At 36.6% G+C, this 16,304-nt stretch overlaps 1 protein-coding gene across 5 annotated transcripts in view; it reads right to left on the bottom strand.

The window, feature by feature from the left end:
• Window positions 1–16,304, bottom strand: part of Pds5b (PDS5 cohesin associated factor B) — a 167,381-nt gene that overhangs the window by 115,064 nt on the left and 36,013 nt on the right. For all 5 annotated transcript variants that reach the window (XM_090342241.1, XM_090342242.1, XM_090342246.1 and 2 more), the window contains exons 2-3: window positions 8,826–8,952; window positions 4,758–4,961 (exon numbers count right to left, since the gene is read on the bottom strand). In XM_090342241.1, coding sequence (XP_090198367.1) covers window positions 4,758–4,961; window positions 8,826–8,933 — 312 coding nt within the window. In that variant the 5' untranslated portion in view covers window positions 8,934–8,952. The remainder of the gene's footprint in view (window positions 1–4,757; window positions 4,962–8,825; window positions 8,953–16,304) is intronic.

Genomic DNA, 16,304 nt, shown 5'->3' with positions numbered 1-16,304 from the left:
CACGAACACCCGGGTTCGATTCCTCAGTACCACATACATAGAAAAAAGCTGGAAGTAGGGGCCGGGAGTTTGGCCTAGTGGTTAAAGTGCTTGCCTAGCATGCATGAAGACCTGGGTTCGATTCCTCGGTACCACATACATAGAAAAAAACCGGAAGTGGTGCTGAGGCTCAAGTGGTAGAGCTCTAGCCTTGAGAAAGTCCAAGGACAGGGCTCAGGCCCTGAGCTCAAGCCCAAGACTGGCAAAAATAAATAAATAAATAAATAAATAAATAAATAAATAAATAAAGTACATCTGGAAACCTCCTCTAAGTTATTAATTCCGAGAATGAAACCAAGCTTCTCAAAATGCTAATGTAAAGATCATTTAAAAAAAAAAAAAAAAAGAAAGAAAAAAGCTGGAAGTGGTGCTGAGGCTCAAGTGGTAGAGCGCTAGCCTTTGGAAAATCCAAGGACAGCACTCAGGCCCTGAGCTCAAGCCCAGGACTGGCAAAAAAAAAAAACAAAAAAACAAAAAAAAAAAACCCTACTTATGAATGAATGTAACTGTAACCCCTGAATACATCACACTGAAAATAAAATTTTTAAAGCTAGAAATAAAAAAAATACCCTGAAAAGGCCTTACATTGTTTTTTGTTTTTTTTTTCCAAATGCAATACCTGGGCAGGGAGTTTGGCCTAGTGGTTAAAGTGCTTGCCTAGCATGCACGAAGACCCAGGTTCGATTCCTTGGTACCACATATATAGAAAAAGCCGGAAGTGGTCCTGAGGCTCAAGTGGTAGAGTTCTAGCCTTGAGAAAGTCCAAGGACAGTGCTCAGGCCCTGAGCTCAAGCCCAAGACTGGCAAAAAAAAAAAAAAAAAAAAAAAAAGCAATACACCTTAAGTAAAAAATTTTAAAATAGGGGGCCAGAGTGTGGTCTAGTGGTAGAGTGCTCACCTAGCATGCATGAAGGCCTGGGTTCGATTCCTCAGTATCATATTCACAGAAAAAGCCAGAAGTGGTGATGTGGCTCAAGTAGCAGAATGCTAGACTTTGGAAAGCCCAAGGACAGTGCCCTGGCCATGAGTTCAAGCCCCAGGACTGACCGAAGGGAAAAAAATTAAAATACTAAATATACAAGTTCATTTTAGAAATCAACTTGTCAGCCATCCTATTAAATCACTGTAATTAATTACTCTCCTCCCACCCCTGCCTTTCTCATTCTAATCCTATCTCATTTTTGATGTTTTCATTACCCATGTTGTACCTGGGCAAAGACAAGTTCAGTATCACTTTGAGTCAAATTACCAGAAAATGAGTTTCAGAAGAATGTGGGTGATGTTTTGAAAGCTTAAAAAAAAAAAAAAAAAAAGAGGGGGGAGGTAGGGAAGTTTATAAAAAAAATTATAAAAGCTACTTTCTGCAAAGGAAGTATGTTAGCAATCAATGAGAGAAAAATGTCTCCTTATAAGCAAAATACTAAGCACACATTTTAAGTAAGAAATAGGTAAATAACAGAGTAGCTTTTAAAGAAAAATATTATCAAAAGAATAGTCTTTAAACCATTATGTAAGGCACCATGAAGGTTCTTTTAAAAAAAGCTAACCAAAGAACTACTCCATGATTCAGTTATACCACTCTTGGACATTCATCCAAAAGATTACAATTTAGATACAATAAAGACACTTATATATCCATGTTTGTTACTGTACTGTTCACCATAGCTAAGTTATGGAAACAGCCCAGGTGTCCTAAAACCAATGACTTGGTGTGTATATACACCCATACACATACATACACACATAGAGTAAGATTTTATTCATCTATCGGGAATTATATTCACCTATAAAAGAATAATATTGTTATTTCCAGGGAAATGGATGACAAACCCAGAGAAAATTATGTTTAGTAAAAGAAGGCAGACCCAAAAAGAAAAGGATGCTTTTCTTGTCTCATATGTGGAAGTTAGGTCTAAATTATAAAAATATATTAAAAATCACAAAGCCATATTCATTTATACCCAGTCAAGCTGACTAAAGTACAGTACACACAGAGGTGGATTCCCATGTTGTAACTCCTCTGAACAATTAACAGTTTAACCAAATGAATACCAAGAAGCTGAAATATGTCTTCCCTGAAGAGAGTGGAAAAGAACTCAAGAGGTAAGAGTCAGGAAAGGAAAGAAGAAGCGTCGGTAAACACAAGCATAATAATCAATGTATATATGTGAAAATGAAATCAGGTAACTTTAGGAACTAGGTGGGCTGGGATAGACAGGGGAGAATAATGGACAGGGTGCAAATAATCAAGATATGTTGTACTCATATTGACAGGTGAATTGAAGCTCCTTTGTATGACTAAAGATAATAACAATTTAATATTAAAAACAGAAAATGTTTGTTATGATAGTAATACTATGTAATATAATCTATGATGTCTTCCTAGATTGTACAGTAGTATACATAGCACACTGACTCTATCTGGAGATGGAAACAATAAATACGTTTATAATCTTTGTAATAAGCCAAGTAGGTTTGTTGGTGATAGTAATACATTGATAAGAGATATGACAATTTCTAATACATATAACACAACAGCAGAACTTGATGCTAATCAAATGACAGTGAAAATATCCACAACTATAAAGCATTTTCTTTATGGAAAAAAAAAATTTAAGTAAATGCCAAGGGGGAAAAGGCTTTATTTAAAAAGAACAAACAGGGGCCGGGAGTTTGGCCTAGTGGTAGAGTACTTTTCTAGCATGCACTAAGACCCACATTGATTCCTCGGTACCACATGCATAGAAAAAAAGCCAGAAGTGGTGCTGAGGCTCAAGCAGTAGAGCTCTCGCCTTGAGAAAGTCCAAGGACAGTACTCAGTCCCTGAGTTCAAGCCCAGGACTAACCAAAAAAATAAAAAAAGAGGGCCGGGAGTTTGGCCTAGTGGTAGAGTGCTTGACCCGGGTTCGACTCCTTGGTACTACACACACAGGAAAAAAAAAAAAGCCGGAAGTGGTGCTGTGGCTCAAGTGGTAGAGCTCTAGCTTTGAGAAAGCTCAAGGACAGTGCTCAAGCCCTGAGTTCAAGGCCCCGGAATGCCCTCCCCCAAAAAAAGGAAACAATAATTTAAAAAGCAAACATTAAACATTTAACTAGCAAATAATCAATGACAGTAATTTGATCTCAGCTCTTCAATATTCAATAAATTGTTCTAATATAAATGCAGATACACAACCAGGGCCAGTGGTTCACTCTTGTAATCCTAGTTACTCAGTAGGCTGAGATATTAGGATCCAGGTCTGAAGCCAGCTGGGGCAGAAAGTCTGTGAGACTCTTATAATTTACCAGCAAAAAAAAAAAGATAAGTGGCACTGTGGCTCAAAGTGGTAGAGCTCTAGCTTTGAGTGAAAAAGCTGAGACAGTGCCCAGGCCGAGTTCAAGCCCCACAACCAACAAAAAAAACACATACATAAAAGGGTATCAATGTATGTGAATTAATGCACCTTCTATCTGGCAAATATCATGTAACCCTTTTACTAATTACAATAAAAAAAAAGAGTATTTCTGTAAAGAGAAAAAAAAATAAAGTGTCTTGTCTTATAAGTCAAAAAAAAACACATACATATATACATACACACATACACACATACATACATTATCTGTACCTATTTTTTGGGAAGGACTTTCCATTACCCCAGTGCCCTCAAAGTTGTGTAGTAGTAATCTATTCTCTTCACAAGAATACCAAGAGAAAGAGCCACAACCTACCCTAAACAAATATAATCATTCCTTAAGCCATTTAACTATCTCCAAATTAGTGGGTAACAATCAGTAATAAAGTTATTCACCTAAAATACACAACCACCTCATGTTATTACTCACAAATGTTATAATTTAACTTCTAAATGTCAAATATTGTCTCTACTTCCCTTGTCTTGAGATTCATTGACCAATATGAATATAAGGCAAGTATCCCAAACCATTCTGGGCCTTCCATAGTTGAATTCTGCCAGACTTGATCAAATGAATAAGTTCCTCAAGATTCATGACTGTTTTCCCTTTCCCACACTGTAAACAAAGTTTCTGACACATAACTAACATCACCATTTGTTAAACAAAAACTGTCTGCCCCTTTTCACTTTGTGATTTGATCTTCCTAGAGATAGTCATTCTATAACTCTTGGCTTCCCCAATTGCTTTTCTTTACCCTATTTAAAAATTCTACCTTGCCTTATAATCATTTGGTATTTTTTGTTTAGCTCTAATTCAGGTTTTACTGGATTTTACTTCTAATGACAACCATGGTCTTCAATGAAAATTCTCAAAAGGAAAAAAAAGTGACTCAAACTGATACAGAAACAGAGCTGATAATGATGACATATTATTTGTTTCTTTGCCAGTCCTAGGACTTGAACTCAGGGCCTGAACACTGTCCTTGGGCTTTCATCAAGAGTAGTGTTCTACCTCTTGAGCCACAGCACCATTTCTGGCTTTTTCTGTGTATGTGGTACCCAAGAATTAAAACCCAGGGCTTCATGCATGTTAGGCAAGAACATTACTTCAAGGTCACACTCGCAGCCCATTATATAGTATTAAATGTACTTATCCTGAAAATCAGAGATTACCATTCAAAAGTAAAAATTCTAAAGAAAAATTTAAGATTGCCACAGCAAATTTAAAAAAAAAATCCAAAGAAACTATTTTAAAACTTTTAACTGCCATTTTTAGTTTCAGAACTCAAAATATCATTCTTAGCAGTTTTTTAAATCAGTACTTGCCTTTAGTTTATCGGGAGATGTGTAAGGAGCCTCTGGAGCATAAATTCTGAAAATATCAGCAAGGCAGCAGGCTACTAATAAGCGAACATCTTTATCAGGATGCTTGAGAAAAAAATCTGAAGCAAGATGCAAAGCTAAATTTAGATAAAGCTCTTTTTCTTCTTCAGAATCCTGGTCCATGTCCATGAAGGTCTTCACAACCATCTACACAAAAACAAAAACAATCAAATAGAGAAATGTGCCATGTAAAAAATGCAGTCATTTAAAATAAAGGTAACATTAATTACAAAGAATTATGCTAAATTTACTTTGGCTTTCCCACAGAAAATATCTTTTTGAGAGACTAAGCCTCTAAGTTAAATAATTTTTCCAGGAGGAACTAAATTATTTGTCATGTTCAGCCTGAGGTAGCTCAGGCCCATAATCCCAGCACTTGGTAACTAAAGAAGGATTATGAGTCCAAAGCCAGCCTACACTACATAAAAAGACCCCTGTCTCAAAAAATGTAATTTAACTTGAAAAATTATTTTTATTTTTATTTAGCATATATATGCTTACTAATTTTTAAGTTCTATGATTAACATTATGCAATGGTCATTATTGGAAGAATTTCAATGGTTATTATTGGAACTTCTAGCCTCATTTGTACAAATGAACTAAAAGGCTTATATCTTTCTCAAAAATAGCACTTTTTGAGAAACATTTCTTTACTTTCATTAAGAAAAAAATCATGCAGGCAGGGTATGGTGGCTTATGCCTGTAATCTTAGGTACTCAGGAGGCTGAGATCTGAGGATCAAGGTTCAAAGCCAGCCCGGGCACAAAAGAACCTGAGACTCTTATCTCCAATTAACCTCTAGAAAACAGGAAGTGTGGCTTGGCACAAGGGTAGGGCGATAGCCTTGAGCTGAAGAGCTCAGGGATAGCGCCCAGGCCGAGATCAAGCCCTATGACCCACCAAAAAAAAAAAATCGTATCTAGAGAAAAACCTAGACATGTCAGCTTCCTATCATAGCTACTAAACCACTCCATACAGTTCTACATATTCAGATAAAAAAAGAATACACACACATGAATGTCAAAGACACATCCTCAGGTATTCTGACTAGTATTTACACACAAAGTATTTATTGTATCATAATACAAGAGAATATGCTATGAATATTTCCTCATTTCAATTATATGTATGTGCTGAGCTGAAAGATGCTACAAGAAACAAAAACTTTCTCAAAAATATACATACAGAAGTTGTATGAAATCAAAACGGTTAAGAACAATATAGTATAAATTCTGTGTAGGTCTTCTTACTAGTAAAAACCATGATGACTTCAATCTGTACTGTTCTTTCTTCAAGAGACTTAAATTGCCTAGCTTGACCAATGGAAAGCACCCACTAGGTGGTGCTACAAATACTAAGCAACAAACACAGTGTCCAAAGTAACAAGTCTGTATCTTGGTCTTTCATACCACAAGCATTTCCACTTGTGAAATACTCAAAGCAGCAATTGGGGGGGGTGGGGGGAGTCTCACAGAGACAAACCTTACTTCAGTTCTATTATCTCAGAATCAACAGTCAACCAATCCTTCCAGCTTGGACCAATGGTCAAAGGGTATAACCCAAGAAGTTTTGTCTTAACTTTTCAATTTTATTACTTTTAAGATTATTCTTTGATGACCTAGGTGTTTATTAAAGAGGAACAAGGGGCAAAGGAGTAAGATATGCTCAATTATTTTCTTTACCTCAAATCTATTCACAAAAATGGAATGTAACATACATTTTGACTGAAATGTTACAGGAAAATTTAGAAACTATATAAACCATGTCACCTTATACAAAAGCAATCTTTATAATTTATAAGACATATTTTGATAATATTTACATATATTTGATAAATATTTATATATTTTGATACAGACAATGGTATGTATCAAAAAAAGTAATAACATGCTGGGTACTGGTGGCTCACACCTGTCATCCTAGCCACTCAGGAGGCTGAGATCGGAGGATCACAATTTGAAGCCAGCCCAGGCGGGAAAGTCCATGAGACTCTGCTCCAACCACCGAAAGCCAGAAGCGTCACTGTAGCTCAAAGTGCTAACCTTGAGTGAAAAAACTCAGGGATAGCACTCAGGCCCTAATTCAAACTCCACAACTGACAAAAAAGAAAACACACAATCTTTCCCTCTCTCTCAACACTAATGACTCACGTGGGTTCTCTAAATTAAAAAATGTCCAAGAAAAACAACATCTCTGAAGTCACTAAATACTAATCAGCTTATAAATATAGGCCCTGTCTGCATTCATTTTGTTTCTCAGCAAATAACAGAGATGTCTGTCTACCTACCATTTCTGAAATAAACAAAAGTAAGAAAATAAAATAATTCACTTTTATTTAAAAAAAATGAATAGGCCAACAGAATAGATTTACACAGAAAATGCCACATGTTGTATCTAGAAAGGGATTATAACTTGGCTATTTTTATAGCATATAGACAAGTTCCTAACTAAATAAAATACCCAAATAGTAAATTATTCTGCTCAGAGATTTTTATTTTTTTTTTGGAGTGGGGGATTGAACTCAGGACCTGAGTGCTATCCCAGAGCTTTTTTTTTTTATTCAAGGCTAGCACTCTACCACTTGATCTACTTCCAGTTTATCATGATTACTTGAAGGTAAGTCTCACAGATATTTGACCTGACTGGCTAAGAATTACAATCCTCAGATCTCAGCTTCTAGCTTGAGCCACTAGTACCCAGCCCAAAGGTACCTTTCTTTTCAAATAGTTACTGCCTGATATCTGACATGTGGATACTTTATTTATAAAGGCTTAAGATCATAAAATTAATTTTAATGTCTTTTATTCCTTATAAAAACACGTCATAGCCAGGAGTTTGGCCTAGTGGTAGAGTGCCTGCCTAGCATGCACCAAGACCCGGGTTCAATTCCTCCGTACCACATATATAGAAAAAAAGCCGGAAGTGGCTCAAGTGGTAGAGCTCTAGCCTTGAGAAAGTCCAAGGACAGTGCTCAGGTCCTGAGCTCAAGCCCAGGACTGGCAAAAAAAAAAAATCAATAAATAAACATGTCATATAACTATATGAAGTGGTATCATGTCTTATGGTTCCTGGGTCCTCAATGATAACATTTTCAGCACCAATGATCAATAAATATTACACAGTGCATTTTGTACTTAAATATTACCCATCAATGTATATAATTATTACATATTAGCTTAAAGAAATTAAAGTTATAATATAAATGTCCATGTAGATAAAATGCCAAAAAAAGGAGCTTAACATTCACATTGCCTACTGTATTATATTACCTACTATTTACATTAATCATTTTAACAATGACAGGTACCATCATTGCAGTTAAAGATATGGCAAAACATTACCTCAAAACATATATGTGACTGTTTCATCTCTAAAAATTCATCATTAGTTCTGATTTAGTACTACATAGAAACAGTGGAAAAAGCTAACAGTGAAACTCTTTTACCTACTCTTATAATAACTTACAAAGAAAGAAACTACTACCCAAATACTTGGTAGAATTAGACCTTCCTTTGAAGATTTAAATCATTGTTTTAGAAAATGAAGACAACTGTATACATACAAAACAGAGTACTGTTAGCTTGTTCTTTATACTCAAGTCCTAAAAATTCAAAGGCTTTGCCTTTTTTTTATTTTTTGGCCAGTCCTGGGACTTGAACTTGGAGCCTGAGTACTGTCTCTGAGGTAGCACTCTATCACGTCAGCCACAGTGCCACTTCTGGCTTTTTCTGTTTGTGTGATACTGAGGAATCAAACCCAGGGCTTCATGCATGCTAGCAAGCACTTGACCACTAACCCACATTCCCAGCCTCAGCTTCACTTTTCTGATTAATCTCCCATTAGCAGTAGCCAAGAAATTCCTCTTATTCCTTACCTACTCCCCCCTTTTAGAATCTTCACCAGACATTTGCCTCATTTAAGTAGCCCTAAGAAGATAAGTCTTAAATGATTTCCATCAAAACCCTACACAATAAACAGAAATCCAAAACAAATACTCAAATTGTGACTCACCTTTAACCGTCTCACCATTTCCTCTTTAGATATTTTATCTGAGATTTCCTTGACCCCAGGAGGATAAGTAATCTTTCCATCATTGGTCCTCGTCTTTGAATGAGCCATGATGGAAATATTTTTACCCCTATAAGAAATTACAGGCAAACAACATATTGGTATAAGCAGCATAAAACATAAATAAGTAAAGATAAAAGGTTAACTTGCCCTCCAAAACAATTTATAACTAAGTTACAGTGATTCATGTTTCTATACCACTGACTAGTTCCCAAAATTATAGTTTTAGAAAAACTTATTTTTATTTCCCATAGTTATTTGCACTAACTTTTAACAGAACAATCAATAAATAAACACTTACACACAGGAGAAAATGTCCAAATTGGAGTTTTGTTTTAGTTGGGGGTTTTTTGTTTTTTGGGTTTTTTTTTTTTTTTTTGCCAGTCCTGGCAGAAACTCAGGACCTAAGCACTATCCTTGGGCTTTCTCAAGGCTAGAGCTCTACCACTTCAGCCACAGCACCATTTTTCTATGTATGTGGTACCAAGGAAAGGAACCTGGGTCTTCGTGCATGTTGAAGTAAATGACACTGGGCACAGTGGCTCACACCTGTAATTGTAGCTACTCAGGAAGCTGAGATCTGAGGATCAAGGTTCAAAGCTAACCTGGGCACATAAGGACCTGAGTCTCTTATCTCCAATTGACCTTTAGAAAACAGGAAGTAGGGCTTGGCTCAAGGGTAGGACAGTAGCCTTGAGCTGAAGAGCTCAGGGAAAGCACCAGGCCCCCACCCAAAAAAAGTAAATGACACATGGGGTATTATTATATTCACTTATGCTGAGACATTTATCGATCCTGATAAAAATAGAATTGAGTTTTGATGATCTCTTATGAGAGAAAAGGAACTCAGATCTACACCTAACAATGAACAAAGTAAAATAATACTCTCCTGACAATGTGAGATTATATAACCCACTCTTAAAAAGGGTACACCTACAAAATAGCAGAATAAATAGGAAATCACCCTTTTGGCCTCATCCTACATCCACAAAGAATAATAGGGAAGGCTATTTTTGTTGTAAACAGGGCAAAGTCATAATGGACATCAAGCAATAAGAGCTAATTAGTTGTGGCCATGATCTTTCAAGTTTATTGAAGCTCACATAACCTACCCAGACCTGACAACTCAAAATATAAACCAGTGAACCCCCCCACCACCACCACCACCATGAAATTGGTACCATTCCTAAGCACCCAAGTGCAATCCAAATCCTTCCTAGAGAAGGGCATGTTCAAAAATTCCAGTATCATGTTTCTAGGACAATGAACATTATGAAGTCCAAGCACTTAAGAAAACAAAATGTGAGCAAGAAGCAGCAGAAATACCAAAAATATAGAACAGATTCAGAATTCTTCAGATGTTAAAGCAGAGATCATAAAACTGCTATATTTGTAATCTTAAAGCAGTAAGAGATAATTCTTTTTAAATTACTGGTCATGGGTCTTGAACTCAGGGCACTGTCCCAGAACTCTTTTTCCAGGCTAGTTCTCTCCACTTTGAGCCACTGCTCCAGTTCTGGTTTTCTGATGGTTAAATGGAGGTAAGTATCTTGTGAACTTTCCTGCCTGGGCTGGCTTCAAACCTTCATCCTCTCACCTCAGCCTCCTTGGTAGTAGGAGCCACCAGGCATGAGCCACCAGAGCAAGGATAAGAGACAAGTCTTAAAATGGCTACAGGAAAGAATATATATAATTAGCTAGAAAAATAAATGGAAAAGAACTATAAAATGGAAAAAACACAAAAATTGATCAGTAGACAAAAATTCATTGGCAGACAGTAAAAACCATTAGAAGTGGGAAAATGAGGAAGAAAGATCAGAAGAAATTATCAACATTTAACTGCAACCTATGATTTTTGGGAGTAGGAGGCAGAGTCCAAATACCTACAAATATCACAAAATACTTGCAAATTCAAAAGGCCAAACAGGATTAAAATTCAAAATAATGATGACAATAATTTTAGAAAATAAAATGTAAGTGAAAAGAACAGCATCTAAACCAATAGCCAGTTGTAAGCAGCTAATACTTGCAATCTTAACTACTAGAGAAACAGATTGAGAGGACCACAGTACCCAACACCAGCCCAAGCAAAAATAACAAAGATTCTACCCAACCCAATAGCTGAACTTGGTGATATGTGCTTGTCATCTCAGCTACAAAGGAGACCAAGTTCAGAAGGATCAGAAGACTTGTGTTTCCAAGCCAGCACAAGCAGAAAGAAGTGGGGGAGTGGCGCAGAGGATGGGGGGGGAGGAGGGGTGTAAGGGGAGGGAGGAGAGAGAGTAAGAGAGAGGGAGGGAGGGGCTGGGAATGTGGCTTAATGCTTATCAAGCATGCATGAAACCCTGGGTTTTATTCCTCATTACCACATAAAAGAAGTGAGGAGTGGGGCTGGGAGTTTGGCCTAGTGGTAGAGTGCTTGCCTAGCATGCACAAAGATCGGGGTTCAATTCCTTGGTACCACATACTTAGAAAAAGCCAGAAGTGGTGCTGAAGCTCAAGTGGTAGAGTTCTAACCTTGAGAAAAATCCAAGGACAGTCCTCAGGCCCTGAGCTTAAGCCCAGGACTGGCAAAAAAAAAAAAAAAAAAAAAAAGCTAGGAGTGGTGCTGTGGCTCAAGTGATAGAGGGCTAACCTTGAGTAGAAGAAGCTCAGAGTCAGTATCTAGGCTCTGAGTTCAAGCCCCAGGACTGGTGAAAGAAAAGAAAAAAAGAGAAGAGGGACAGGAAGAGGGAGGAAGGAAGGGAGGGGAGGGAAGAAATTGAAAGATCAGAAATGGGTGTTGTAGTGCACACTCATCCCAGCTACAGCACTAAGTATAAATAGAATATATAATCCAGAATAGACTGGGCAAAAAGAAAGATACTATCTCAAAAATAACCAAGTGTGGTGACTCAAACCTGTAATCTTAACTACTTAGGAAGTAAAAGATCAGGGCATCTCAGCCAGTTGAATTTAAAAAAAAAAAAAAATCATGAGACTCCATCTCAACCCATGGCTGGGCTCGCAACTGTAGTACACTCATCATCTCAAACTGGAGATGATAGCCTGTGCCTTTCATTCTAGTGCCCAAGGAAACACAAATTTAGAGAATCACCATGCAAGCCAACATGGAGAGAAAGAAGATTCTATCTCAAAAATAACTCACACAAGCTGGGTACTAACGGTTCACACTTATAACTCTCGCTACTCAGGAGATAGACATAAAAATCAAAGTTCAGGGAGCTGGGAGTTTGGCCTAGTGGTTAAAGTACATGCCTAGCATGCATGAAGACCCGGGTTCGATTCCTCGGTACCACATACATAGAAAAAAAAAGCCAGAAGTGGTGCTGAGGCTCAAGTGGTAGAGCTCTAGCCTTGAGAAAATCCAAGGACAGTGCTCAGGCCCTGAGCTCAAGCCCAGGACTAGCAAAAAAAAAAAAAAAAAAAAAAATCAAAGTTCACAGTCAGCCCATGCAGACAAATCTATGAGACTCTTACAATCAACAAAATACTGAACTGGAGGATGGCTCAAGTGGTAGTACACTAGTTATAAACAAAAAGCAAAGTGAGAGTACCCAAAGTTCAAAACCCATTATCAGCATACACAGATACACACAAATGCAAACACATGTATGTACATGTGCCTGTCTATATACTGTGTACATGTGTAGGTGTATACATGTGTGTGCATACATACATGATTATATGTATACATAGTGTGTAGTGTGCCTAGTGTGTATATATATATGTTCATATATAACTACATAAAATGATTTAGACATACTACAAAAAAAGATCAATGGGATATAAGAAATAACCCAGAAACAGAATCACAAAAACTTTAAACATACACAAAAAAATAGTGAAGGATAAGATCAGAATGAAAAGACAGAACATCAAAAGCTTATTTCTTACAGAATACCTTAACAGTAACTATAGGACAGAAGAGAGATCTCAAAATCTACCTAAAGAACACACATCTTAAATAACTAAATTACAATACATCCTGCAGTTATCTCAAGTAGATAGCCAACAAGAAGCTTAGAAAAAAAACTGTAAGATTAAAATGAACCAAGTAAGGTGGTAATGATATAGGACACTATAATTGAAGTTTAAAATATGCTATGGCTTGGCACCAGTGGCTTTCACCTGTCATCCTAGCTACTCAGGAGGCTAAGATCTGAGGATCACAGTTCAAAGCCAGCAGTGGCAACAAAGTCCCTGAGACTCTTATCTCCAATTAATCCTCTTAAAAAACTGAAAGTGGCCTTGTGGATCAAAGTGGTAGAATGCTAGCCTTGAGCTTAAAAAAAGCTCAGGGACAGTGCCCAGGACCTGAGTTAAAGCCCCAAATAAAATGCATTATTGAATTTGAAGTGTCACTGATGAAAAAAGTGAATGGTAAATATAAGTTCAGCCAAGAGGAGGCCAGTTACTCAGTCTTACTTATCTTACTAGCAGCTGTATTGTAAGTAGAGGTAGAAAATAATTTTATGAATATGCATTAGCTATTTCCTCAATGAAAGACATACTCACTGGCTGTTGCCTACTAAACAAAAGTAAAGGATCTCCATGTTTCAGGCATTTATTTCCACCTTCCCTGACCTCAATCAGTCTCCTCCCACTACAGATATTGACACTTCCAATCTACTACAAAAAAAAATGCATTTATCATGTCATTCCTACAGTACATCTTATTTTTTATGTTTCTCCCACCCAGGAGTGAAGAAACTTTTTTCTACCAGCAGCCATTTGGATATTTATAATATCCTTACAGTCCATAAGAAAGTATCAATACAGATAAACAGACCTCAGGCAAGTGATGAAAAGCACTATATGTTTGTCCTAGCTTGCACATCATGGGTGTACTATGTCCCAATAGCCAGTAATTTTTATGGTAGCAACTATTAACACTCAAGGTACTACTAGTAATGGATATGCAGAAAATGCTTGATGAATAAATGACAAGAACCATTTTAAGAAATTTTAACAGGCAATACAGACTAGTTAGAAGATATCAATGTAAGACCAGTTAGAAAACTGTTGCAAAATTCAAGGTAAGCAATTAATAACAACCTGACTTTAGGCAATGACCACAAACATGAAAACTAATTCAAAGTCTCACACAAGTAATTATAGCATAGAAGCAGATCATTGCAAAATTCAAAGCCTCTGTTTCTGAAAACACATTTATTTGAATATCTACCAAAATATAATTACCACCGTACAAAGTGTTAGGAAGGCAATGATAAGCAAATATACAAAATATCTGTCCTCATTAAAATACCCGTTAGGGGATCAAATCTTGGAAAAAATTAATCTTCATTTAGAAGGCAACTATATGTTGTATGTAAAGTTCTAGAGAAAAGTCAAGACCAAAACATATTTCAATACTATCTACTGCTTGTGTTGCGTGGCTTTAAAAGGTTAATAAAGGAAATATACAGGATGAGTTCAGATATCAAAATTAAACCTGGATGAAATACCCATATTGGTGGAGGAAAAGGGAAGAAAAGCTGGAGTACAGATCTGAGGATTATAGTTCAAAGCCAGCCAGGTAAAGAAAAACTAATTGGAGATTCTTATCTCCAATTAACCATCAAAAAAGCAAGATGTAGAGCTGTAGTTCAAGTGCTTACCTTGAGTAAAAGTAGCTCAGGGATAGCACCTAGGGCCTGAGTTCAAGCTCAGTGGTTGGTGTGCACCCGCACACGCACACACACAATCGGTACAAAAGTGGCCATATTACAAAAAAGCTAGAAGGTGAGAGAACGTCAGAAGACAGAGGAGTAACAGAGAGTGACCATTACTTCAGTGAAAATACACAACATGACCTCAGCAATACTTCCTTGAAGTTTGTTGGATGGTCTTCAGGAAAGTTTACGGCTAAGGACAGCTCAAGGGGTAGATAACTTCATGGGCAAGCATATGCCCATCCCATGAACTGAATCCCTAGTATAATAAATATATGGGGGGAGGGGAGGATGAGTGATTATAATGTACACTGAAAAAAAAAAAACTAAAGAAAAATAGTACCAAAAAAAGAAGCAATACATAAGAACAAAGAAAAGGTACAGGAAATAAGACCTTTATTTGGGGGGTAAAATGTACGCATACTGAGATGCTCCTGTGATGTCAAAAAGAACATGAAAGAAATGTTATGACAAAATTCCTTTCCTCTTTAGGGAATCTCAATTATTCATCTTGAATGTAGGAAAAATAAATCAAAAATGAGAACTACTTAAAATACATACATATACAGACACACACACACAACTTGTACTAGAATCTTTTATATATAATACATATTTATATATAGATAATATACTACATGCAGATTGGTCGATTTTGTCGTTCATCTACACAGTAATAAGTTTAGCTAGGTAGTTATGAATACCTATTATCCCAGTACTCAGGAGGCAGAAGCAAGACAGGAGTTCCTGGTCAACTTAGGCCACATAATGAACTTACCCTGGGGTTATAGTATAATCCTGCCTCTAAAAAACTAATAAATTAAAAAATATTAACTTTAAATTTGCCATTTTAAAATAAAACTATGATTACCTAGAATTATTCTTTCAGTAGGTGATTTAAAACTTTCAGAAACCAGTTAAATTTTGTCTTGCTTATATTTTATGTCCAATTTACATGTAATATAAAAAACAGTCTGTTACTACAGAGCAGTGCACAAGTTCAAATAAAATGGTTACAAGAAACATTTTAAATCATACTAACAGATCTAGAAAGAAATTTCAATGAAATTCGCTAACTCCTTGGATCTGTACTCAGCCATGTTTAGTACAAGCTCTTCTTCCTGGGATTTCACTACAGGTTTAAGATGAAATTAGATGAAAAACGTAAGACTTTTTGAGTCTGGTAACTGCAGAAGGAAGCCTGCCCCATAACTGGTACCTCTAACAACCAGCAGATGGTGCCCTCCATAAAGATAACCCTTCTACTACATAATAACTAGAGAAGTTAGATTTATTCTTACCAAAGGACAAAAAAGAGCCTCTCCTAAGGGGTGGGGGTGGGGGGAAGGACCAAGTAAGATACTATTCTCCCTTAAGTATATAACCTTAAAATTACGTATTTTCCAACTATTTAACACAGAAAGCTGCCTTTTTCTATGCGCAATATGAACCATATCAACTAGCATCAGTTGCTCACAACACAGAAACTAGTCTGTTAAACCAAAGTAATACTTTCGTAAGATGGTAGTATATTTCATTTATTTTTTTGGTCAGTAGGAAATTTTACCTTATTATTGGAAAGGAGGGATTAAAATATCATTAACTGATGATGTGGATTGAATTAATCTTTATTAATTCAAAGGAAATGTATTTACCCACTAGTCCATACGTGTTCTGGTAAAGCAGAGAATAGTCCGCTCTCTGTATGGGTCCCTAGCCTCAGTTTCTCATCAACCAAGGAACAAAA

Source organism: Megascapheus bottae, chromosome 11 (assembly GCF_031878675.1).
Source record: "Megascapheus bottae isolate mThoBot1 chromosome 11, mThoBot2.hap1, whole genome shotgun sequence".
Lineage (NCBI taxonomy): Eukaryota > Metazoa > Chordata > Mammalia > Rodentia > Geomyidae > Megascapheus > Megascapheus bottae.
The sequence above is the reverse complement of the archived record's forward strand: the minus strand, read 5'-3'. Positions and strand labels throughout refer to the sequence as shown.